This window comes from Nannobrachium achirus, assembly GCF_963921795.1.
Source record: "Nannobrachium achirus genome assembly, chromosome: 4".
Lineage (NCBI taxonomy): Eukaryota > Metazoa > Chordata > Actinopteri > Myctophiformes > Myctophidae > Nannobrachium > Nannobrachium achirus.
The window spans coordinates 32757719-32785082 of NC_137813.1; the positions used below are offsets into that span (position 1 = coordinate 32757719).

At 46.2% G+C, this 27364-nt stretch overlaps 1 protein-coding gene across 1 annotated transcript in view; it reads left to right on the forward strand.

The window, feature by feature from the left end:
• Nucleotides 1–20079: 20079 nt before the first annotated feature.
• csf2rb (colony stimulating factor 2 receptor subunit beta) overlaps nucleotides 20080–27364 on the forward strand; it is a gene marked incomplete at its 5' end in the record, with an annotated part of 29353 nt that continues 22068 nt past the window's right edge. Inside the window, one exon of the mRNA XM_080723222.1 lies at nucleotides 20080–20227. Coding sequence (XP_080579348.1) covers nucleotides 20080–20227 — 148 coding nt within the window. The remainder of the gene's footprint in view (nucleotides 20228–27364) is intronic.

Here is a 27364-nt window from a genome sequence, read left to right on the forward strand (position 1 = left end):
GTTGGAGAGGAAGGAGGAGGGAGGGAGGGATGTAGAGAGCAAAGAGAGAAGGAAGAGAGTTAGGAGGAGGCAGAGAAGTTAAGAGAAAGCAGGGAGGCTTAACGTTGGTGCAGGGAGAATGAGTTGAGATGGAGAGGGGTGAGAGGGACATATACTGAATGAAGATGTCATGGCAGAGAGGAGAGGACATGTTTCCAAAGGAGAAACCAGATCACTGTCACATCACGACTTGAAGGAAAACCAAAAAGAAAAGACTTTCCTAAAACACCTGCCACTCAAACGCAGGAAAGTGCTTCTGTGCTCAGAAGTTAACAATCATATCGATATCCATATTTGGCCATGGTTTCAGCACAAGTCGAGTGCCATTGACTTCCATTACAAAGTAGAGGTTGAATATTTAAGCAAGAGCAAATATCAACGATTCGGTATGTAGAAAACTAAATTGTCAGGTGGTGACCAATCTGGTGAATCCATTCGGTAAGAAAAGGAAAGAATTATAGTTTTCCCTTTGTTTTGCTGTTTGCAGAATCTGTCTTGAGAGATTAGGCGGTGACATACATTTGTCATCTGTTACTTTATCTTTGGTAAAGTACTTTGATAAAGTAACTTCAGAGCCCGGTAATGTTGAAATGTCTACTTTATCTCTGAATAAACCTTTTAATGTCTCTGGCAAATACAAAGTTATCTGTATAATCTTTCTACCACCATGACTAATGTGTAGTGATAAAAGCATACTGTCTCTGCGGAGACTGAGAGACTTGTATGCTGCTTTGCAAGGTATTGTTATGTATTTTAAATGTTTATTATATATATATATATATATATATATATATATATATATTCTTTTTTTTTCTTCTTCTTTTTTTCTGTAAGGAGCTAACCGCTCCTACATTTGCTTTGTCCGTTTCTGTCTATACGCCTCGCGAGACGCTTAATGAAATGAACTCATAAATAGCACCGCTCACTATACACTGGATGTGATTTTTAAATATGGTGCTGGGTCACAGGACTCAGCATGCATAGCCTGTCGCTGTCTATTGGTGGTGGTGCTGAATTAGTCGTCAATAGATGTTCATTGTATTGTTGTGACTGGTAATTCTTTTCTGGGATATATGATCAATTTATTGTCTTTTTTAGCAGTTTTTTTCCGTAGTATTGTATATTCATGGGTTGCATTTGTAGTCCTAAACGGCCATGTTGAGGACCAACACAGGTATTTCCATGTGTCTGATTGGCATAGAACGTATAGGTTCCGGACGGAACCATGTTTATTTAATACCGGAGGACAAGGTCCCCCTATGGGATAACAGCGCCATCTGGCGATGCAACAGAGTAAAACTCATAAGCTCCCGTACGAGAAATGTCATTTGTCGGAAGGGCTGTCAATCACAAACGAGGGCACCGCCCCCGAGTGTATATAAGCCCTGTGGGCTATCATAACTTCCTCTAAAGCCGCACCTCTGCGCCCGCAACTAGCGAACCGAGGGGCTTTATTCGGGGGACCTTGTCCTCCGGTATTAAATAAACATGGTTCCGTCCGGAACCTATACGTTTATTGTCATACCTCCAGACAAGGTCCCCCTATGGGACTCATACACTCCCCGAGAAGCCATGAACCGACAAGACTGTCGTGCACACCGACCACACCCGGAAGGAGGTCCCGTCAACCGACGTGACCCCTTTCAGGACTGATCCGACCCAGGCCCACAGGGCCTGGGCGTGTTCAGACAGAAAAAGACCCTGACAGACCGAGGCCTGCCTTATGCACTAAGGGCAGACACAGGTCCGCCTTATAAAACTGCAGTAATATAAGGGAAAACTCAGGGTCCCCCCCCATGTATCCTAGAGACAGTAGCATGCTGTCTCAGGAAGGGGAGAGAGCCGCCCCACTACATAGTAGGAAGGGCAGCAGCACCCAGAACCGTATGCGCCATAGCAGAAGGCGCAACGTCCAGGTGATAGTAGGTCGCAAAGGTGGACGGCGAAGACCAATTCGCCGCTGCACAAATCTCCTCAATGGAGACACCTTTGGACAAAGCCCAAGAGGTAGACACACCCCTAGTACTGTGGGCCTTAAGTGCTTCCGGCACTTCAGACCCAGACCGGGTGTAAGCCAACCTAATTGCATCCACAAGCCATCTCGACAGAGTGGGTTTGGACACCACTTTTCGTTGACGGGCATTCATGACCACGAAAAGCTGAGAAGTAGACCTGCTGTCCACCGTCCTATCACAGTAGGCCTTCAGGGCCCTAACTGGACAAAGACAATGAAGACGCCTATCCTCCTCCGATGCAAACGGAGGAGGATGGAAAGCCGTCAAAACAACAGGTTCCTTCGGGACCACACGGTTCTTAGGAATAAAACTCAAATGAGGTTTAAGAAGAACCTTGGGAGTCATTATTGAGAAACCTCATACAATCAGGGCTCACAGAGAGCGCATGAAGGTCGCTCACACGCTTAGCCGTAGACAAGGCAAGCAAAAGAGCTGTTTTGAAACTTAAATGTTTCAAAGAGGTCCTCCCAATCGGTTCAAAGGGTGCCTTGCAAAGGCCCTCAAGAACCACTTGTAGATCCCACACAGGAAACAAGGCTCTGGTCACAGGTCTCAAATGGTCAACACCATGCATGAACTGGACCACCTCAGGGATTTTAGAAAGGCCTTTACCTGCCACCCCCAGGTGGCAGGCATCAATAGCCGCTAAATAACCCCTCAGTGTAGAGAACGCCAGACCAAGGTCCAGGCGGTCCTGCAGGAAATCTAACACCCTCTGGGCCGAAGCTAAATGAGCCACCACAGGTGGCTCCTGTAGCTCACACCAGTCCAAAAAGGCATTCCACCTTCCATCATACACAGCCCTAGTAGAGGGGGCTCTAGCACTCTGAATAGTGGCTACAACCGTCGGTGAGAAGCCTGCTGCGAGCAGGTTCTCCCTCTCACGGGCCAAACCCACAGGTCTAGGCCCCGTGGGTCTGGATGGAAGATCTCGTCCCCTGCCTGGCGCAGCAGATCCCTGTGCAAGGGAAGCCGCCAAGGGGGTCGAGAGAGCAGTGGGGTGATCAGAGACCTCCACACTCCCCTGGATGGTGTCACCAGAAGAACCTCCTGGTTGGAACATCTGATCCTCTCCAGAGTGGGAAGGATCAATTCCAGGGGTGGAAACGCGTAGAGAAGACCTTGTGGCCATTCGTAAGCAAACGCGTCCGTCCCCAGAGGAGAAGGTCCCCTCACTGAGAAGTAAAGGGGACACTTCCCGTTCTCCTGGGAGGCAAAGAGATCGACTCGAGGTTGACCGAACCTGGAGAAAATCTGCCTCACCACCGCAGGGTGGAGAGACCAATCCTCGTAACGAGGCTCCCCCCTGGACAACAGATCGGCGCCGCCGTTCTGAAGGCCCGGGACATGGGAGGCTCTGATGGACCTCAGACGAGGCAAGCACCAGAGGGTCATCTCGCGCGCCAGCTGATCCAGCACGCGCGAGGCGAGGCCACCCTGTTTGTTGAGATAATACAGGGCCGCCGTGTTGTCCGTCCTGACCAGAACATGACAACCTCGAAGAAATGGCTCGAAATGCTTGAGCGCCAAGTAGATCGCCATTAACTCCAGATAATTGATGTGGCGCTCCAACATGGCCGGGGTCCAAAGACCCCTGGCCAAACGCCCCTCGTGGGTGGCGCCCCACCCCGAGCGGCTGGCGTCTGTGGTGATCACCTTGCGTGACACCACTTCGCCCATGGAGACCCCACTCGTCAACAACGCCTGGTCCCTCCATGGGACCAGAGCGTCCATGCAGACCTGGCTGACTGTCACCTTCCTGTACCCTTGCAGGGAAGGAATCCTGAGCGCCAGTGACCACCGCTGGAAAGGTCTCATATGAAACCTGCCCAGACGCAGAAGTTGCACCGCTGACGCCATCAGCCCAGCCAACTTCATGCACTCCTTGTACCTGACCACCTGGTTCAGTCGGAAGGAGCCGAGACAAGTCAGAAACCTGTCCACCCTCTCCGGGGAGAGGCGAGCGGACATGGTGGCCGAGTCCAGAGATATTCCTATAAAGGAAATCTGCTGGGAGGGTGACAACATGCTTTTGCCAAAATTGACGTTGAAACCCAAGGCCTTCAGGTGTGACAACACCAGATTGGTATGGCGCGCCGCTTCTGAGCAGGAGGCGGCGGAAATCATCCAATCGTCTATGTAGTTCGCCAGCCTGACTCCCTGATGCCTCAGTGGAGCAATGGCTGCCTCGGTCACTTTCACGAAAACCCGAGGGCTCAGGGAAAGACCGAAAGGGAGGACCGTGTACTCGTACAGGCGCCCCTCGAAGGCGAACCGCAGGAACTTCCTGTGTGGGGGATAAATGAGGATGTGCTGATAAGCGTCCCTCAGATCCACTGAACAGTGGAAATCCCCCTGTCTCACTGATTTCATCAGTGACTCTGACGTCAGCATCCTGAATTTGAACTTTTTCAAGTGCTTGTTCAGAGCACGTAAGTCCATAATCGGACGCAGCCCCCCTCCTTTTTTCTGAACCAGAAAATAACGGCTCCAGAAGCCTAAACGGCTCTGGTCGCGTGATAACTCCACTATAGCGCCCTTGCGCAATAGTGAGCTTATCTCCTCCCTCAAGGCATCCGCTTTCAAGCCGCGGGCTCGAGTGTAAATAACCTTGCTGGATAGGGAGGGTATTTCCGCGAACTGTAGTCTGTAGCCCCGTGTCACCGTCCGAAACACCCAGTGATTCGGATTGCAACGCTTCCATTGCTCTGCACACTGTGCTAACGTGTTGCTGAGCAACGGAGAAGCCTTGGGGTTGTACCGCCTGAGCGGGACTACTGGGCCGGGAGGGAGAGGAAGGACGGGACCGAGAGGTTCCGTATCCGGGCACGTATCCGTATCCGCTAGACGCCGGGCCGGAAGGCGCGGAGACACCGGCGGAAAGAGCGTTTCCGTTTCCGGTACGCTTATTTCCGTATCCGGTGGGAGACGGACACGTGACCTCCAAGAAGCCTCGCTTGTTAAAAATACAGGCGGCACATAGCGTGGAGCCCGGGGGACAGGGTTCATCGCATAAGTAACATAATCCCCGGCTCGGGGAATTGTATTTACGTTTACAACCTGTGCTAAGACCTTTATATGCTTCCTTACGGGAAGACGAGGCCGACCCTGGGTGATATGTGTTGGCTTCTTCCCTGACGCTAAGACCAAACTCCTGTCCTGAACTAGAGTCGGCATAACAGTGCCGCTCGGTGGAGACAGAGGGGTATTGCACACTAGTGAAATCATACCATTGTGAATAGGAATTAGCTTGTCTGGGAACATTTTGCAAAGAGAAATATTCTGCTTGTAACCTGTCTGCGTGACTGGAGGAAGCGATATTTTCTGAGTGGAAAGAAATTCCAGCCTGGACTTCTCTACACTGGCTAAATTCATGCAAAATGGGGTCGTCTGTACTAAAGCAGGTGGGTTTGAAATAAACAGGCATTGTTTTATCAACACACTTTTTAATACAGGCACTGGAGGAGAGCACAGAGGAGGAATACACATTACTTTCTTGGCATAAGAAAAATTGTTCATATTGTCCAAACGTCTGCGCTTGCAAGGGGGGGTCCCCTGAATTTTCAGGGGGACCCCGCCAGAGTCCAGTGTCACTTTCGCGGCGGCTTCCCACGGGCTTTGTGGGAGCTGGCCGGTATCCCGTGCCTGGGAGGGTGGCGGGATTGGGAGCGGGCCTGAGCCCCCGCTGCAGTGCGAGGGGGTCCCGCGGAAGAAGAAGAGGGGGTCCTAGGGGGATTGTTTTGTTTCCCCTGCTTGGAGGAAGAGCGCCCCCTGTCAGCCTGACCAGGGGCCTTGCTCCGTCCCTGTCTCTTTTCCTTTCTGGGTGCCTGGGGGTCCGTCGTGGCCTCCAGGAGTTCCAGAGTGATCTTCTTATCCGCCACCTCCTGGCGGAGAAGCTCCAGTCCACCGCCCATGAGGGAGGTAGGGTGGCCGGGGAGGTCTTGCAGGACCTTCTCGGTCTCCTCTCCGGAACTGCCAGGACACTTTACCTTTTCAAGCCACCTGGCACGTTCCGCCTGGATGCAGTAATCCATGCCGTGTCCAAGCCACTCGATGGCGTGGACATTCAGGTCCATCAGCATGCGCAGCGACTTGTCCATTTCCTCCACCGTCTCGTCAGGCACCTCCCGCATCTCGCTAAGGAGGCGCCTGGTGGAGAAAAGCAGCAGCTGGGTGGCGTTCATCGTCCTGGCTGCCAGCGCGGAGGCTCTGTAAGAGTTCCTAACCCTGGAAGACTGCTTGTCGTCATAGGGGATGGCAAACCCAGGAGGCTTCTTCCCCACGGACAAGTTGAAGGGATTGCGGCCTCCAGGACCGGTCCGCTCATAACCTGGCTTGATGCTCCCGACGAGGGACTGCGCCATCAGTTTGTCCATGGGAGGACACAAGGGGATTCCCGCCTTCTCTGCGTCGCGGCAGTCGACCAAGAAGGGGAGCTTGGGGGGGTCCTTGTGTGTAGTCCAGGTTGAATGCAGGGCCTCTGCAAAGCCTGGGACCAGTGGGAGCTTTTCCATTCGAAGCAGGGGAGAGGCTTCCACATCCTGGCCAAGGAGGGGAACTCTAGCCCGTGGTCCGAGTGGCGCGTCTCCGAGCGGCAGCTCCAGGCCGCAACGGATGGTAGCACGTTCCAGCACCGAGAGCTCGTCCATGGGGATGGAGTCTGGGTCTTGTGCCGCTGCCCCTCTCGCCCCAGCCGGCATGGAAGGGGGGAGAGAGGCAGAAGGGGCTTGGGAGGACGCGGCGGAGGTGGAAGCCTCGGCATGAGGAACCACCCTGGCCGCACCTCCGCCCTGGCCGGAGGGGAGCGTGGACTCGTCTTCCTCCGAGTACTCACCCTCCGTGTCCACCTCATCCATGTCGTAGTCCTCTTGCTCCGGTTCGTCTCCGTCGCTAGCATGCCAGGAGACGGGGCTAGGTGGCCGCATAGCCCGTAGCTGGGGGACGGAGAAGGAGAGAGGAATGTCACCGACGACTAGAGGGTGGAATTCTTTGGGGGGGACGGTCCAGGTTGCAGCTGGCGGTGGAGCAACGTGGGCGGTCTTGCATGTTCTCTTCTTGGGCACGGCACCAGTCGAGCCCGTCGGAGAAACAGCAGGGATAGCAGGGGCAGCAGACCCGCTAGCATCGGGGCTACCGAAGCTAGCTGAGGGCGAGGCCGCTGGAGGCCTAACCACGTGGCGAGAAGCAGCGCTGTGGCGTACAGCGCTGTCCGGCACACGAGGAGAGGTGTCTGGGAGGGATCCGGCGGAGACCGTGGTGTGAAGGCCGTAACCAGCGCCAGCGATCTCACAGCGGGCCTCGAGGGCTGGAACATCATACTGGAGGCAGTCAGTACAGTTCACCCCCGTGGCCGGGGCCGGAGGGGACAGAGAGGCCAAGGCGTGTCCTACCCCCATGCAGACAATGCAGAACGGATGAGTATCTTCATTGGCGATGAGGCCTTTGCAGCTGGGAAGGCCGCACTTCTTCGGTACCCTGGCTAGCAGGCTGCTAACTGTGGGCCGACGAGCCGCCATCGTGAGCTAACCGAAGCTAAGCGAAGCTAAGCTAGGGCAGGGAAACACGTGGCAGAACGTACAGAGAAGAAGTAAAAGACTCAAAGCGAAAGTGAAGAAAACACCGAACTGTAGGAAGAATATAGAAGTAGAAAACGTACGGGAGATAATCTATAAAGGCCAGTGGCCGACTTCCTAGCCGTCGCTTTAGGCTAAACTTTACAGAATTAATACTTATATGGCTGAGTTCGCGACACTCTAGTTGCAGGTAAGCAGAGGTGCGGAAGAGGAAGTTATGATAGCCCACAGGGCTTATATACACTCGGGGGCGGTGCCCTCGTTTGTGATTGACAGCCCTTCCGACAAATGACATTTCTCGTACGGGAGCTTATGAGTTTTACTCTGTTGCATCGCCAGATGGCGCTGTTATCCCATAGGGGGACCTTGTCTGGAGGTATGACAATAAACTAATGTTCTATGCCAATCAGAACATCTGTGTTGGTCCTCAACATGGCTGGTGTAGGACTACAAATGCAACCCATGAATATAGTATGCTTTTTGAAGTGGAAGCATTTTCATCCAAGAGATAGGAGGTCGTCCAATGATCCATGGGTCAGTGGTTCGAATCCCGGCTCCTCCTGTCGAAGTGTCCTTGGGCAATACACTGAGCCCCATGTTGCCTCCAATGAGTCGGTCGGTGTTAGCTTGCCAACGTTGATGTGGGAAGTGAGGACACGGGCGTCGATTGTTCGCCGCTTCACCTCCCAACGTATGAATGAATGAACCTTGGTAGAGCCACAGATATAAAAAGCTATATACCTCTTCCGCCGGTGAAGTTCATTGGAGAGACCCGTCTCGTTTGATAGGCAGAAGTGCCAAAAGCACGCTGCCACTCAAAGTGACTACTGGCCAATCGCAGCGCATGTTTCCCGGGACTTCAATTCAACAGAACGTCTCCTTCTGTGACACACGCAGAAGCGTCCACGCCTGCAGCCATACAGTCTTGGAAAAGTTCCCATTAGATGTTTCAACAATATATGTCATGTCTGACATAATACTCCATGTCTTCATGTCATTCACATGATACCTGTCAGTGTCTATTGAAGCCTTTGTGTGTGTGTGTGTGTGTGTGTGTGTGTGTGTGTGTGTGTGTGTGTGTGTGTGTGTGTGTGTGTGTGTGTGTGTGTACCTCTATGTCATGTCTGTAAAATAATTGTTGTAAATATCCTTGTGTATACAATGCGCCATTGAAAGACCCTGGTCTCAATGGATTGAATGAAGAAATAAATCAAATCAAAACCTGTCCTTCATTGGTGATTAGTCATCTGACTCATCTCTGCCTGCAAAACATCCTCAGCAACCTGCTTCCTTAACATTTTCTGCAAACTGCGATTAGGGGTGCAACAATCAAGCTATAAAGAATGATCGATAATAGGTACTTCAAGTAAAAAAATAAAATAAGCACAAATATATACTGCACAGTAAGTACTGTATTATAAAAAACAGACTTCTCGATTAATCAATTAATTTAAAAAAAGTATTCTATAGAATAGTTCAAAAGAAATGAGAGATACAGTATTTGCAGCCCTAGCTCAGGTTCTCTCCAGTAGCATGTTGTCTTTCAGGCTGGCTCTGTCCCTCCCCAAGTCATTCTTGTCAGAAAGTGAACCGGTTGCCCCCGCAGCACCATGCTGTACCGGCCCACAGACATGCCCAGTCCAGCCATGGGTCCGTCAGCCGTGGATCTGGCACCGCTAACGGCACCAGCCACCACATGAGCGGAGCCGCCCAACACATTGGCAGTGAGTGAGCCTCCACCTGCTGTTCATGCAGACATGCAAAGCGTTTATGTCCCTCTTCTCCACACTAGAAACATTGCAACTGTCCTGGGCTGGTGTACACCATATTGTCGCTGTCAGGTGGAAACTTTCCATTTCCTCTACATTTAGTTTTACATTTTCGACTATAATGATCCAAATCCCAAAATAGGGATGCTAGGTTGAAAGTCTGTCTGTGGGGTTTTATAAATATGTAAACAACAAATTAATTTTAACAAGATCTGGTGACCAAATAACACAATTTGTATCCATTGGAACACAGGTTGTTTTTTTTTTCAATTTCCTGAAAAGTAATGGTTTTGGACACTCAATAGTGACAATATACAGTAAGTGTCACCATGCTTTACCGGTACTCTAAAAGTCATCACCATGTGTTTGTGTAGGTGACATGAACACATGCTTCAGTTTGGGATACATCCCAACCTTGTCTAACAACTCATTACGGATGAGCAATGGAATACTGGATACAATGATCCATGCAGCTAGGAGATGAGTGGGGAGAGAAAGGGCAAGAACTTGAGATAAGTAGAGGAAAGAAAAGCCAGTTGATCAGGAAGAACCAGCAGCTACAAAAGTTGGGTACGACAAAATGGCACTGTGAGGAGACATGGAGTGAGTGAGAAAGCGAGAGAGAGATAGAGAGGCAGGGGGATGTCTTAGGACCACAGAAAGAGAGGCAGATTGCGCTGTGGGTAAGTGTACTTAGATCTGAAAGGTTGGCACTGGCAGTATGATTAGGGGAGTGTGGGAGTGAGTAAAGCAAAGAAAGGATGAATGGCAAATGATGACATTACTGTTATGTTGTTAGGCTGATGGGTCTTTGTACAGTAAGGGCTGGTGTGAGTGTGTGGATGGTGAGTTACATATAGGAATGATGAGTATTTATGGTACCTTATAATGGAACTGAATGCATGGTATCTGAAAGCAGATTGTGAAAATGCTGATAAATTCTCTATTGTCACTTTTGGGCAGAAACCATGTACAGTATGTCTGACTGAGAGGCCTTGTGGTAATCAGAAGGTTACCGGTTCGCGATCTCAGCCACGGTGTATTGAAGCTGAAACTGAATTTCCCCCAAAATACAAAAGCATTACTTTTCAAGAAGTGGAAAAAAGAACCTGTGTTCCAATGGATAGTCACAAGCTCTTGTTAATACTTTTCATTCATTAGATATTTATAAAGCCCACAGACAGTATTAACCACTTTCAACCTTTGTGTGACACTGTCATAAAGTATATAGTAGGCCTACCAATAGCAACAATATACAGTATAGTGTGTTTCTCAACGTGTACCGGTGTTGTTATGGGCTAATGCTGCTGAACAATATACCATTTCAGGATCACTGTACACTTGTGCAAAAGTCCCATTGCAAGGGATACAATGCAAGGCAAATTTAACCCATCAGACCATTTTTAAATCAGGTTGCATCACATAGAATCCTAAGGATCTTCTCTAATCTCAAACATGCACACAGAACAACATCCTACAATAAATGCACAACATCTGTCTCTCTCTGTGTGTGTGTGTGTGTGTGTGTGTGTGTGTGTGTGTGTGTGTGTGTGTGTGTGTGTGTGTGTGTGTGTGTGTGTGTGTGTGTGTGTGTGTGTGTGTGTGTGTGTGTGTGTTTGTGTGTGTGTGTGTTTGTTTGTTTATCTGTAGTTCACACATCTCGATAAGAACCGATCGACTTAAAACTGGCTCGGGTCGCTCTCGGCTATTGTGGTCGCTCGCAAACATTCCAGACACTGTACATATCAAACCTGATGCCTCTGTGAAGAAACCGGGAGGTTTAAAATTGGACCTATGAACAGTTGACACCTCATGCTACAGGATCATCTGGCCAGATAATTGGTTCCGACCAGCATCCACCCAAAATCTCCCCAGTTATTCAGTAATATGAACCCAGCTCAGGATTTACAAAGCATAGATAATTTGGAATTGGAGTGACAGAAAAAACAAAACACATACTAAACTTTGCATTCTACATCACACACACTCAATCAGCTTACTAAGTTTATGCTTGGCAGCTCCGCTCAGTTGAGCACAAATTGTATGACTTCAGCCTGCTTCTGTTCTTAACTTGCTTGTCTTTGAATCAAATTCCTCCAAACAGTAATTGAAATGTGCTTGGGGAGGAAAAGATGAAAATAAAGGTTGCGGATTGATGATTAAGGTGCATTTTGTAACATCTTTGTTGTGTGTTTTGTTCCTATTAAGTCTTGGGTGCAAGCAGTGGTGTAAAGTAACTACAGTAAGTACATTTACTAAAGTACTGTACTTAAGTACACTTTAGAAGTATTAGTACTTTACTTAAGTATTTCCAATTTCCAATACTTTTACTTCCACTCCACTACATCTCAGATCCAAATATTGTAGGCCTACTTTTACTACAGTACAATTAAACTTTAGTTACTAGTTACTCTGCAGGTATTATAAAACATACATAAACCACTTTAGCCCTATTTCATACCTATAGGCTGTTTGAAAATAGCTCACAACGCATCACGTTGTGAGCTTGTAGATCTGCTATTTTCAAACATTTTGTACTTTTACTTTTGGTACTTTAAGCACATTTTGATGCCAATGATTTCATACTTTTACTCAAGTACTTTTACTCAAGTAGGTCTACATCTACATTATGTGAGTTATTTTTCCACCACTGGGTGCAAGGGCATATAAGAGAAATATCTGAAGGCCATACCTGAGAAGGCAGCTGTCGCAGGAACAGATGGATGAAGAGGAAGTCAGGCTTGTTTGGGACGAGCATCTTATCCATGAGTTCAGATGGTTTATCATCACCGAGACCTTGCAGAGAGAAGAGACGATCGGCGCGCTCCGCATCAGAAGGCTGGTATGTCTTCATCAGGTGAGTTTTGATGGCATCATACTTTGCTGCACGAGGAGGAGAAACGATCAAACTCTCCACTCTACCGAGGGCCGCCACGACATGGTAATATTTAGTAGCGTCATCTCATCTGTAATGTCCCGCAACGCGAATTGGGCTTCAGCCTGGGCAAACCAAGTGGCGGGTGAAGCCTCCCAAAAGTCCGGTAATTTCACTGTATTGTTCACTGCCATAGTAGCGTAGCTCACGTGTATAGTCACTGAAAACGTCCAGCAGACGTGCGTCAGGGTCACCAATGTTGTTATTGCAAGAATGAATGAATTGCAATCTCACTTTTTGAGCACACAAAAGACGTGAGTCTTTTATTGAATTTGCACACACTGCAATCGTACTGACTACACAACACTCTGACACACAACTTCCTATGTGTCTCCCCTAATCCCCCGCCCACTCCCGTGCACACTGGGCCGAGCCCGGGGCCGATTGTCGGGATGATCCCCCGGGAAAATCGTTCGGTCGGCCCCGGACTCGGTCTTGGGTTTGTACGGTACCCCGACACGATCGGATTATGTTAATGGGATTTTTATGGCCTCGGGACTCGTCGGAAGCTCTCCCGAGAATATCAAAAAAGCTTGATATTCTCGGGTCATCGGGTAGGAATCCTTTATTGTCGTCTGAATGAGCACACGGGATTGCTTCAGATTATATGAAGCCAGATCCTCCCTTTTTTTGAGCGGTGGTCACACCGTCCATAGCGTGGCTGTGTGTGTATCCGTGTATGCATAGGCGACTCTAGCCTCTTCCAGCAAGGGGTGCACGACCTCTATTACCTCATGCACGCGTGTACGGCGTTCGCGAAAAAAATTGCGGATATTAGCGGTTTTGTAATGTTGTTTTAGCGGATTTCTGCAGTTAATTTTGTACCCAAATGTAAAAATAAGTTACTTGCGGTTATCAGTTATTTGCGGGCAAATTATGCATTTTTTCAAGTTAAAATCGGTTCGGTTCTACACGGCGGCAGAACCATTTTGGGCTTAATATAATAGGGTTTATAAAAGCATGATCTGACTGTCTTAGTCTTACCTTGGGCTGGTCAGGAGGAAATGGTTCAGTCACGCACAGTGAGACAAGAGTCCTGGCTGATAGAGCCTGAGGTCTGTGTTTTGTAGAGGAAAGTCAGGTACAAAATGATCCTCTCCATGTGATGTTTCAGGGCAAGCAGCTATATTATAATATCTACCGGTAGTCACGTCCATAGTAGTGAAGAGCTCGAACTCCATGCTTTATTTTTAACAGATGTTGTTTTCAATTTCAATACTGGCGCGTGGATATGACATCACATCAGGAGGGGAGGGGGGGGCTGCCTGGAGCTGCCAGCCTCTATCACTACCACTAGGGGGTGTTGTTGTATTCGGTCTGAGTGGATGTAAAGTTACATTACAAAAAAAAAAAAAAAAAAATGGCCGCCTGGCGGCCAGGGGTTGCACGTGCACCCTAGGACACCCCTTAAAATCGCCTATGCGTGTATGTGTGTCTGTCTGTCTGTATGTAGCCTGAATCTGTATGTAGCCTGCAATACCTTTTCTGACCACACATGTAAAGGGAGGGGCGCTGTTGTTCAGGAGAGGGCACACTCACATTCACACGCACGCACGCACGCACACACACACACACACACACACACACGCAGCCTCCACCGCTCAGTTCACACAAGTGTGATTTTTGAGCGGTGGTTACACCGTCTCCTATACGTGGCCGTGTGTGTATGCGTGTGTGTGTGCGTGTGTGCGTGTGTGTGTGTCTGCATGTAGCCTGCAGGCCTGCAGTACCTTTTATGACCACACATGTTAAGGGAGGGGCGCTGTTGTTCAGGCCAGGCCAGACCAGGCACACACACACACACGCACACACACACACACACACACACACACACACAGGGGGGGGGGGGGGGGTAAACCACCGCTCAGTTCACACGGGTGTGATTTTTTATGCTGCGCAGAGTGTAGGCTATTCTGTCACCTCACAATAGAATAGCCTACACTTTTATTATTATTATTAGCCTACTTACTTTTTACTTTAGCCTACTTTCTCCCTAAAATGTTGTAATCACTTGTTCAAAAACGTAGCTATAGCTTCTTTTTTTTTCTTTTTTTCTTCTGCGCAGTCATTTGGCGACAAGGCATGCAGTGTAGGCCTATTCTATCACCTCACGAAAGCCTTTCCCCACGACAACACATGGGGATATTTATAATATATATTTTTTATATTTATAAAAGATAATATATTGGGCTATCATCATGGTGGTTGATGCTACTATGCCACATTATTCATATAATGTAATACTCAAAGTCAGAGACATTCCATTGCATTTCTTTTTTTTTTTTTACTTTTACGCGCGGGCTGCGGGCACATCATTGCGCCTCTCGTGCTGTCAGTTTGTTCATTGGTCCTCAAAGAGGACCGCCAGTCCTTGGGGAGTTCCAGGGGGTCCCCAGCTAAATGATATTGAGGAACCTAGGCCTGTCCCTATTCTATATGCTTGGATGAGGTGGTGGGACAGTAAACAAATCACACCCGTGTGAACTGAGCGGTGGTTCCCCCCCCCCCTTCCCCCCTGTGTGTGTGTGTGTGTGTGTGTGTGTGTGCCTGGTCTGGCCTGGCCTGAACAACAGCGCCCCTCCCTTAACATGTGTGGTCAGAAAAGGTTACTGCAGGCTACAGACAGACAGACAGACCCACACACACGGCCACGTAAGCGAGAGGTTAAACTTTTTTTTTTCTGCGACTGCACGCAGGTTTGGACATTCATAATTGCTATTAGCTGATTAAGCTCATGTCTGTTTAATGTCTGGCTGGTTGCCGTTAAAATGCTGGTTGATGCTATATGCCACATTATTATTCATATAATGTCATCATACTCAAAGTCAGAGAGACATACATTCCTTGGGATTTTTGTTTTTCTTTTTTACTACGTGCGGTCTTTTTTCTTGTTTTGTTTGGTGTTGTATGACCACAACTCATTAACACCACGCAATTTAGGCTATTGTTCAAAAAGGTATATCATTCCCACGTAATATTACAGTGCACACAGGATTATTTGGTCATCAAAATGCGCAGCATGGTTATGTTCCCAAAATAACAGATCTGTTCTCTGTAGAAGCAGCCATGGCACAGTGCATTGTGAGCTTGTATCTTCTTTTTTGGCTATCAACGAACGCGAAGATGGATATTACATGAAAAAGGTTCACGACTCAGCCTAATATAAGGGTTCTAAATCGACCTATACACGTGCTACTCTGACAGTGTTGGTTGAAGGCGCTTAATGTGGGACAGTCACAGACTGAGTTCAAGTTTAAACCTCTCTTTCTTTTTTTGTGCGGAGAAAGGCTCACTTTGATGTAATGGGCAATTTCCTATATTGAACATGCACACCTGCAAGCATTCTCAATGATGAGAAGCTTGGCCACTTTTGAGAGCGGACCACCACCTGGAACTGATGCGCTAATTATTTATCTGACCGAGTTTCGCGCAATGATGTAATGATTAATTTGAGCTCCATATAAGTGAGTTCCAACCTGCATCTTCGAGGTGGCTTTTGATGGCGTTTCACCTCGCTAAAAAACCTCCATGATTTTCACCTTCAACAGATTGGCAGCACTGCAGGACTCATTGCATATGCAAACAGAAGGTAATAAAATGGATTTGGGAGCATAGCCTAATTACAATGCGTGTCTCATAAAAAACAATATATGTTTTATAGTTGAAGGGCAAATAGACGTTATACACAGTAGTATGGTCGTCAATGTGCGAGCCCATGGCACCTTCCGCGACCCCACGTTGGGTCGGGACACATAGTTTGAGAACCGAGGCTGGAGCCTTGTTTCTTTATTCAATCAACTGCCAGAAAAAATAAAATAAAACTTTTTCCCCAATCAACTCTGGCCCGAGATCGCTAGGGGTGGTCATCCAGGATATCTGGCTCATTTGTAATGGTCTCAGATATTTCACTTGGCACAGCGGGATATACCGGCCCTTTGTTAGGCTCTTGGTTGGTCCCTGACTGACCAACCAGCAGGCTCTATCTGCCTTGTCCCGCCCTGGTTCCGCCTTTTTTATGTTGAATTAGCTAAAACATAATTTTTTGAGAAATAAAAACATTTAAAGGCATGCTGATTCACTATGCTGCCACTGAGCAGCTCCAATTGACTGAAACAAAGTTTGAAATTAGAATTGAGCACACAGAATAACAATATGAAGCAACTGAATTAACATGGCAGTGGATGGAATGTCCCACTGTATGTCCCTCCAAGACACAGCAACCAATGGGTGTGGAGAGGGGCAGGACAATGGGCGGGACTTGACAAAGGGTGAATTCAAGACCGAGGATTGCTGTCGTTTGAAATGAACACCGATAAACCCCCGGCTCCGAGTTCTGATCTCAAGCAAAATCGCATCTCGTCTGGGGGGCCTCTAAGGTGAATTATGCCCCAAGTCTCTTAAGGGTGAACTGACAGTCACTACATTGTATGTTTTTATAAGTGGAATAATAACATTCTGAAAACATATAGTGTTCTGGTCCCAGTTCCTCTAAGTTTGAAACTTTAACCACTTTCAACCTGGCAAATAATGCATGTGTCATTTCGGCATTCAGCTTTTTATGAATCACAAAATGTAGGTCTACTTAAAGGAGTAGTTCACCCACAAAATGACTTTTTTCTCAAGTCTCCACGGCATGAGTAATCAATAGAAAAAAAGTAATTTTAGGGGTGAACTACTCCTTTAAATAAAGATGTATTTAATCCTGTCATTGTCCAGTCTGCATTGTCTTTAGATTATAGAACTGCAGCTCTCACATAATGTTTCCCAATGAATCCTCCACTCTTGTCCACAATGCTTCAAAGTGCAACATTTTTGAAATGGAAGAATGGCAATAAGATGAACACAAGAGGGAGCACTGCATCATTCATTCCACAGCAGCTACAGAGGTGTCTGCAGAAATTAATATAATGTCATTGTAACCGGCATCAGGAAAACAGCAGCCTTTAATTGGGCCTACTGATTAATTGGTTGACCACTATTCTGTAACACACCAAAAGTGATAATGACCATTGATTCATAATCATGGTCAGTATCATGGTCAGTATGATTTCATTATTATGTCAGTATCATGGTCAGTATGATGTCTGTATCATGGTCAGTATCATCATGTCAGTATCTTGTGAGTTACATGGTCAATAATAATATCATGCCAGTATCAAGGTCAGTATATCATGTCAGTACCATGGTCAGTATGATGTCAGTATCATGTTATGTCAGTATCATGGTCACTCAGTATCATGTCAGTAACATGCCATTATCAAGGTCAGTATCATGGTCGGTATGATGTATCATGGTCAGTATCATGTCAGTATCTTGTCAGTATTGTCAGTAAGGTCAGTATCATGTCAGTATCATGGTCAGTATGATATCAGTATCATGCCAGTCTCATGGTCAGTATCATGGTCAGCAATATCATGTCAGTATCATGGTCAGTATGATGTCAGTATATCATGTCAGTACCATGTATATATCATCAGTATAAAAATGGTGGATGAGGATTTTACAGTGTATTGTCTCTCCATCTCTCACCGCTGGCAATGTAGTTGAGTGACAAAGGCTCCCTGCAGTCAGGAAGGGAACCCTCATTTTACAGATAATTAGCGCTTTTGTGAAGGCATAATGACATGAATCAATACCTCGAGTATAAGAAGACCACTCCTTTACAGAAGTCATTTCCAGATAAAGCATTAGCCTATTGGGGCCATTATGGTAATATTATGAGTCAAGTGCCGTTAAGACAGCACCTTCAGGCCATTAAAAAAGAGCCCAGTTGGCTCAGCTGTTTAATAGGCAGTGAAAGTCTATATGGGTAACATCTGCCACACACAGATATAGAGGCAACAGACAGCTCCCCTAAAATCCCCCATATTCCCCCAGGGCTGCAGAGTTTCCCACACGCTAATGTGCTGTGCCTCTGGGATTGGACTCATGTGACTACCAGGCAAAGCAACTTTCTTTGTGCATGCGTGCGTGCGTGCGTGCGTGTGTGTGTGGGTGCATACCTGCGTGCATGTACAGTATTGGTGTCTACACTGTTATTGGTGGCACATGCACGTCTGTGGATTTTCACAAGTGAATTTGCGTGCATTACAGTATCATTATGCATGCAGATACTGCAAGATTAATGATGTATTTGTGATCACAGGCGTGTGTGCAAGTGAGAGAGTGGCCTTCACCAGCAGCGTCCGATTAGAGCGAAAGAGGATGGGAGGTAGAGAGAGGGGGAGCGAGACAGAGAGCAATATTGAGAAAGAGCAACAGAGACATTGGGGGATATCGAGAGAGAGAGAGAGAGAGAGAGAGAGAGAGAGAGTCATGGTCACAGCTCTGGGTTTGAAAGATTTTGACTTGCTGCGCTGCGCTGCTGTCGGATCCTGTGCTGCTTCTCTCACATCACACATAGCCCAGATGTGACTCCAACCGTCCTCTGCTATAACAGCCCTGGAGATAAATATAAAGAAACTAACGCATACTCACAACAAAGAAAAGAGAGACAAAGAGAGTGTGAGAGAGAGAGAGAGAAAGAAAAAAGCAGATTAAAAAAAGATGATTCTCTTAAAAGCAAGGCTGTCTTTGTTAGGGGGACGGGGTGAGGAGTGGGGTTTGGTTCTCTAGGAGAAATTGAAAGGAAAGGAAAAGCCAGTGAAGAGAAAATGCTAGATGATGAGAAGGAAGCTAATTAATACGGGTATTTTAGTTAAAGTAGAGCGTTACTCCAGCTCTCAAGTATTGAGTCTAAATCACAGTAAACCCAGATTTCACTTTTTAAAAGGAACAGATTGGGTCCTCTCCTCAACAACACGGTTGTGCCGGTTCTGTGGCAGGGATCCTCATACATTGTTAAGCTTGTGCATTTCAATGTGGTCATACTTTGATGTATGTAGCGCTAATGTAGTTGGCATTAGCATAATTTTCAACATGGCTTCTCATGGTTGCTTTTTATCGTTCTCGGGGGAGGCTGAGAAATGGAAAAGAAATGTCAGGTGTGTAAGTGACTTATGAAGGATGAAAGTAGGCCTACAGTATAGTGTGTGTGTGTGTGTGTGTGTGTGTGTGTGTGTGTGTGTGTGTGTGTGTGTGTGTGTGTGTGTGTGTGTGTGCGTGCGTGCGTGCGTGCGTGCGTGCGTGCGTGCGTGCGTGCGTGCGTGCGTGCGTGCGTGCGTGCGTGCGTGCGTGCGTGCGTGCTCATATCTCACAGTCCACAAGACCTCCAGTCTGTTCTTGCTGCTGCGGTGAGAGTGTACAGCAGGATGGGACTAACCGTCAACACCAGCAAGACGGAAGTAGTTTGCCAGTGGAGCTCCAACAAGCCATCTACACCACCTGCCTTCGCTGTTTCTGGAGAACAAGTACTTTTACTCTTACTCTTACTAAAAAAGTAACAGTAGGCCTACTCTTACTTTGAGTAGGATTTTCCAGTACTTTCCACCTCTATCCAAAACAAGAACCTTCATCTCTGCACAAAGGTCTCTGTCTATCAAGCCATCTGCATCACTACCCTCCTCTACAGTTGTGAAGCCTGGGTAACTTACAGCCGCCACATCAAGGCCCTAGAGCAGTTCCACATACGGTGCCTTCAGCGCATCCTGGGAATTACATGGCGTGATTGTGTGCCTCATTCCAAAATACTCGCAAAAACCAACTGCAGGAGTATTGAGGCTACGATCACCCAGCATCAGATGGCTGCACCACGGCTACACCACGGTTGACGCTCTGCTGGAGGACAGAAGAAGCGCTACAAAGACCAGATGAAGACTGCCTCAAGGAAGTGTAAAATCAGACCTGAGGCCCTGGAGGATGTTGCTGCTGACCGTAACACCTGGCGTCAGCTGTGCCTGGATGGCACCCGCATGCTGGAGGAGGAGAGTGTAGCGGACCCAGCTGCACAGTATAGAGGTTGGAGACTTGAGTCTTGACTGATGAGTTTTAATATTTTATTGGGTAACTCAACATAGAAACTACAGTATAGGAAAAAAGCAAAATACACACATAATAAGTCAGTAATCCAGAATCATCATAACACAAAGTAAATACATGATACATAAATCAGTCCCGATTAGACTCAAACAACATTTTCCATTCTACATTATATACACAAGCCACCTTATAGAAAAATACATGCAACAATAAGACCAACAGTGCAGGCAAAACCATAGTCTTAAATGTACCTTTTCCCCCTTTCCAGCTAGGTGCTAATAGGCTGTTTGTTGTGGCATGTCCGTGGCATCCATATTTCAATTACCTCTTTCCATGTTTTGATGTCCGTCTTTACACCATGCCATTTCCTGGGTCAACCTCATTCCCAGCAGCTGGCACAATGTCTCCATATTAGAGCCTTCTTGCCTGCACATTCATGAGCACCGTGAAAATATACATTTAAAAATAAAACCATGAATTGTGGGTCCATTACAGAGAGGACAGCCAGGAGACAGGAGAGGAGACTCAGGAGGAACACCTATGGTTGCCGTTGCCACTACCACCACCACATTTACGTGTCCTACCTGCAATAGGATTTGTGGATCCAGGATAGGGCTGAGTTTGTTCTAGCCACGAACAAACTCACCGATAGAAGTGGACGTCGTCATCGGATTCGATGGACAACCATAAGCAAAAAAGCGTGCGTGTGTGCACGTAATCTGCTCATACATGCGTGCGTGCGCGCGCGTGTGCGTGTGTGTGTGTGCACGCGTGTAGGCTACACTTGCCTCTGTGTTATGCATCTAGGCAAGATGTGTGTGTTTATGAGTGCATGCATCCACTCACTATAGCCTTTCATGTCACACAAGAGAGAACAATAATTGTAACGGGAACAAAAATGAAATTCTGGGAGAGTGAAAGGGAGAGAGAGAGAAAGAGAGAGAGAGAGAGAGAGAGAGAGAGAGAGAGAGAGAAAATGCAGTAGGCCTATACTATTGATGTGATCAAATTAAAGTGTGTGTGTGTGTGTGTGTGTGTGTGTGTGTGTGTGTGTGTGTGTGTGTGTGTGTGTGTGTGTGTGTGTGTGTGTGTGTGTGTGTGTGCGTGCGTGCGCGCGTGTGCGTTAGGTGGGATATGGTCCTCTCAGTCTCTCTCCTCTCATGTCTCCATCAGAGACAGTTAGCGTTGTCTACATCAGCCGTTTATCAGCTCTGAGCACTCTGATTAGATTAAACCACAACTGTCTTATAATTACTGTAATGTATCCATGGTGAACAGGCCTGCCTCTTTCAGTATTCTCTCTCTCTCATTGTGTGTCTGTCTGTTTCTCTTTCTTTATACTGTATCTACTATGCAATATTACCCCGTCCTGCCGTCCGTCCGTCCGTCCGTACATACGTTGTTTCCTTCTCAACCCTTTTCTCTTTCTCTCCTGCTCTCTCTGTATTTCTCTATCTACCTCTATTCATCTCCCCTCTCTATGTCTATTGATCCCATTCATTTACATTACAGACTCATTATCCTCAGAGAGTAGTCCAGCTTTGTTTTGCCTCAGTGGAACGGTAGCACTTTACAATAAGGTCCCCTAATAAAGACTTATTAACAGTTAATGAGATACTTAATAACTGTTTATTAACATCTCACAGAAGGCCCTGAAAACCTTGTACTCGGCTTTCCCATTCTGAACAGGGCTATCATCATTTTGGTGGGGAAAAGCTCCTTGCAGATGGTTGGGACTTCTGGGGATTAGGACTTGCCTCCCTCCCCTCCCTGCAGGACTTGTACTCTGAAAGATGTTTGAGCTGGCATTGAGTAAAAAGGATTTTTACTCAATGCGTTCCCACAAATTTACTACAGAGAGATCTTTTTCCCCCAGGCTTCAACAATGACCAAACTGTATTTTTTTTTTTTTATAATTTCTATCCACAAGTTTCCCAAGGAATTTACTGGGGAAAAGTGGGTGTGTTAATGTGGGCTTCACTTCCACCACACAGCTGATTCAAATCACTTAACAAACACCAAATAATCACCATGCAGAGATTCAGGTGTCACAGCAGCACAGCAACCGGTCAGAATGAAACAGCTAAGGCCTCTGACAGACATTAGATGCACAAGCCTCTAGCTCGCCCTTGGGGGATGAGGGGGGAGAGCAGCGTCCAATTAATTCCCTATGGCTGCCTCTAGCATGGAATCCTCGAGCGTGGAAGCCTCTAGCATGCCTATTGGTTTATGGAAAGCTTTCCACCATAAGTCCACCATAGGTTATCATGGTGGTGAACCCTGCTGACATGATATGATATTGATGTTTCTATACACTCACACACAGTACGGTACACACTTTACACATGTGATACACTCTTAACTTTTATAACAAGGGTTATCTTGTTTTTATTTATAAATACCGTATATATTGCAAACTGTATGTCACACCACTGCACATACCGTACTTACTGGCTTTACGGGTAACTGCCCACAAGCCATTACATTGCTTGTTTCAGAGGAGGGAGGCTCACTGTCCTTCTGAATGACCTCCGTCCACTGAAGTTAGAGTTCACCCATAGAATTGTGGTCCTGTTTAATCTTACTGAAGAAGACAGATTCATCCATAAAATCCATCCACAAATCTCTGTCTGTCTGTCTGTCTGTCTGTCTGTCTATCTGTCTGTCCTCCCCATATGTCCAGAACCGTTCATCTAATCGACTTCACACTTAGTGGGTGTATTGCGATGACCCGAAGAAGTGCAGTGTTGAGATTGAAGTCGGATGAGCAGTTCTCCAGAACCTGCTCCAAGCGGTGTGAGTATCTCCGAAACCGGTTCAAAACAGTGGGTTGCACACATCCAGTTCATTGGTGCTGGATACAGAGTGATAGTTCAAAAGAATAAATGTCAGCACAACATCATTGCTCCTGAAGTTTTTATTTGACTTTAAAACACAGAAAAAATGACGTGAAGGGACGACGATTCGGCCACAGTTGGCTTTCATCAGAAAGACGTAATTCCTGGCAAGCATATTGCTGAGGACCCAATGAAATGCAGTGTCGACTGTAAAGTCAATGGGATCAGCGGTTCCCCAGCACCGGCCTGGCACGCTCAGAGTGGCCATGCATATTGCACAAACTGCTCATCTGATCTAACTTTTCACTTTGCGGTTGTATTGTTGGAGACCCAAGGAAATGTAGTGTGTGAAGTCAATAGGATGAGCAGTTCTCCAGAACCAGCCCACTCCGAACCGGCACTGTACACCAAACTAGTCTTTTTAAAATTCACATTCAAATTGTCTTTGTCCTTGTACAGTAACAGTCACTGTGGGCACCGAGACTGTCTACACAAATCTAAACTGTCCCAAACCATAGGAAGGATTTATGTGAAATGTTTTTTTGGAGTTGGCTTTCAGTTTAAGATTCCATTCAGCTTTCACTGTGCCACAAGCCTTCAGATGCTGCCACTGCTATGCCGCTGAGATTTGACGTGCTTTGTTGCATAATTGTATAAGAGTATTAACAAGGTTTTACTTTTTGGTCAGCCAGAGCCTAAATTAAATTGGATGTGTGGTTAATACATTATTCATAATTTTTCATTGTTATTTCTACAGAGTGCCACCAAAGGGGCCCTTTTTATGTTATACTTGCGTACAAAATCTTTAAGCCTCATTTCTCAGAACTTCCATTTAAAAATAGTACATTTCCGTAAGCACTTGTTCCAAACTAAATGTAAGCAAGTGATGATACCTTATTTTGTAGCTCTGATCATATATTTCTTTCTTCTATTTAAAAAAATAATAATAAATAATAATAAAGTCTGTCTCAGTAGTATTAGGGTATTTTATCTGAAAGCATTCAAGTTCCTAGAATAAAGATAACTGACATTATAACAGTAATACAATTGTCATTTCCTTTAGAATGACATTTAATACCACAAACCGGCAACCATGAAGAAATGTTGTTTCAACACGCCTATGACTTTGAAGATAAGAAGAGCAACATCACTTTTCTTAGACAGACTGTGCGCCACAGGTTTCACAAGAACATGAGCTGCTCACCACACAAACCTCAACATCTCACATTATGATGTTCACAGCGTGTGAAACACGTCAACATGCATAGTTTCTGCATTGTCAAAATATGTTAGAAGTGCCTCGCCCTCGTACGATGTTCTATAGATAATCTTGGTGACTTATTTTGGAAAAAGTACAGCTGTTGCATGTTGTGTATGTACTGTATGATATTATGCTGTTATGCAGAAACCTTGTATCTCCATTTTTCTTTTCTTTTTGTAAGTGAACTCCCTATAGTGCCAATACAGTACTTTTTCATACAGGAGTGTCACTCAAAAGTAGAGATAACAGTATAGAAGCTCATTTATTGGACATTTTTATTTGTGGTATCTGACTTTCATTCTTTCTGTGTTCTTAACCCGTATAAATATTTAATTGAAATTGGAAGCTTGTTTATAAAATATTCTGTTGTGTGACATCAAGTTCAAGAAGTTGAGTTTAATGATAACTGTTGTAAAAATAAGTAAGCAACTTTGTCCAAGGCCAATGATTGAGGAACTCACACTCTATCTTCAGTTCATCAGCTTTGCTTTTTTTTAGATTTAGGAAGGAAGTGTGGCAAGAAGAGCATTTAGCATACTGTATATCTAGTGTGAGGGGACCTTGCCCAATAAAATCCTACCATAACATAACAATAATAATTGGTTGTGATGTTTTTGAAGCGGTGAAAATATATAAATATATATATATAAAAAAATATATGGCCATTTCAGTTCAGAATGAATAGGTTTTATCTGTCCTGTACGTCCAGAATATGTGTGTAGTGTCCCTCCCGGTCTGATGAATGGATACTTTGAGGATTGGTCAAGCTTCACATGATAATTTGGCCTTCAGGTTTTATCTGTCCTGTACATGCAATAGTTCTCACCTACTGCATCCACAACTAATGCTTCACCGCTTCACTTTGAACCGAGGTTTGATTTTTTTTTTTACCTTTGACCGAGCCTAAATAGGTTGCAACATTGACAAAGCACATGATGTCCTCTTTTGGTGACATCCCAGCTGTATCTTGGACAGTATGTGGAACCCAGTGTAGACATGGCTAAGAATAGGATTAATTACTCCTGGCAAGGAGGGTGTGCTCTCTATCATGGGGCTGCTCATGTTTGGGTCAGCCTTCTTTAGAAATATGAAACAATGCTGTTTTGAATAAACCCATGCATTGAACACCAGGGCTACTTGAGCAGCATAAGCCGTGCTGGGGTTACCAGCAACCTGGTTTTGTACAACATGTATTTGGCAAACCAGGCCACCCAGATGGTCACGGTGAACAGGTGAAGGCCCTTGTTGCCAAGGTGGATGCTCCGTCTTGCTGCCACCTCTTGTTTGTGAGAGTCAGCATGGCTGTTATCATCACAGCTGCGGATAAGATCAGATCAGAAGTGTCACATGCACAGCAGCACAATCACACGATCCTGTTTGGCAGTGCTGCTGGAGAGACCGTTAATACCGCTGCCACTGAGGGGACTCTCCCAGCAATGGTGATAATAACAATAGAGAGATTAGTAAGTATGTAGTGTAGTACAGCCATGAGTCACATTATGTTGTAACATTTTATTTCATAATTGCTCACTGACTACTCCCCTCAAACTTTCATGTAGAAGACTAGAGCTTGCTTCCGCAAAGGCACTGGAGTAAACTGGAGTGGGGGGTAATTTAGTGCCAAGTTTAACATGTGATAGACGGGAAGTTGGATGGAAGTGGAACTGTGACTGTGGTTTCATAGCCTACTGTATGTAGGTATTGATGTGGGTAGATTCAGTTGAATCCAGAGGCGGCCATGCAGTGAAGATAAGTTAACACTTATGTTGCTATGATTTCTTCTCTTCAATGTCGCACGTTGCCATGGTTACCAGACTTCCATGTAATTGTGCAATTGTGTAAAAAGTGTACGCCCATGCCTAGATGATGCACCACGTGTGTGCACACTGTTCACAGCTTTCAAACAAAAAAATCCGCTTGGAAATCCGTTCAGGCATTCATGATTTATCAGCCATTATGTTTTCTTCAGATGTAAACAAACATGGCTGCCATGTTTGAAAGAATGGGTTGGTATGGGGGTTAAACATGCAATTTCGCGATCGCGATCATGCCTAATACATTTCTGGAGGTCCAAAAAACATTTTTGAAAAAAAAGAATTTGATTTTTTTTTTTTTTTTTTTTTTTTTCAAAAACGGCCCAAACTCGGGAAACTCAGGGTTGGCACAGCGGTAGTACCTTTTCTAACTCGGGAAACTCGGGGTTGGCACCAGATCGGGGTTGGAAATATTTTGAAATTGGAAAAATACTTTTCCAGAACTGGAAAAGGTTTGGAATTGATCATTGGTCCTGGAAGGTCCTGGAAAGATATTTGGCTATGTATTGTATTTGGATACACTGATGCCGGCCTTCAAAGCAGCTAAAGGTATGGACTTCCATAAAGTAAGCTTGATCGATCCCTACAACCCCACCCGTTCACTCAGATCAGCTAACACAGGGAAGCGGAGCAGCATGTGAGTGTGGGGAGCTGGAGCAGACCGCCGACCACATAATCAATGCCTGTCCTCTGTATAAACCACCCTTGGAGGCCGGCCTCTTCGATGTGGGACCTGAGACGAGGGCGTGGCTGTAGGCTACTGATCTGGACATCTGAAGATGACACACAAAAGAATAAGCGAAGCTGACAGAACCCTCGCTAAAAACCCCAGGATAAAAATCCACTCGTCTAAGACTCTTCGCCCTCCTGGCACCCAAACGGTGGAATAAACTCCCAGGTGTACTTAGAACTGCAGACTTACTGTACTCTCTATAGCTTCCGCCGTGGTCTGAAGACTCACATCTTCAGACTCCACCTTAGCCCATAGCACTTACTGTAGCACGTGCTAACCCTCACTGACCAGTGACTATACATACTGTACACGTAATTTAGACTTTTTTTATATGATATTTTTGTTTTATAAAGTTTCTACTGAATAGGTGCTTGGTCTAGGCTACCTACGTTTTTCTTAGACTACTATTTCTATGCTTTTGATGTATCGATGTGGATATATTAATGAATGTATTACCTTGCTTATTGTAAG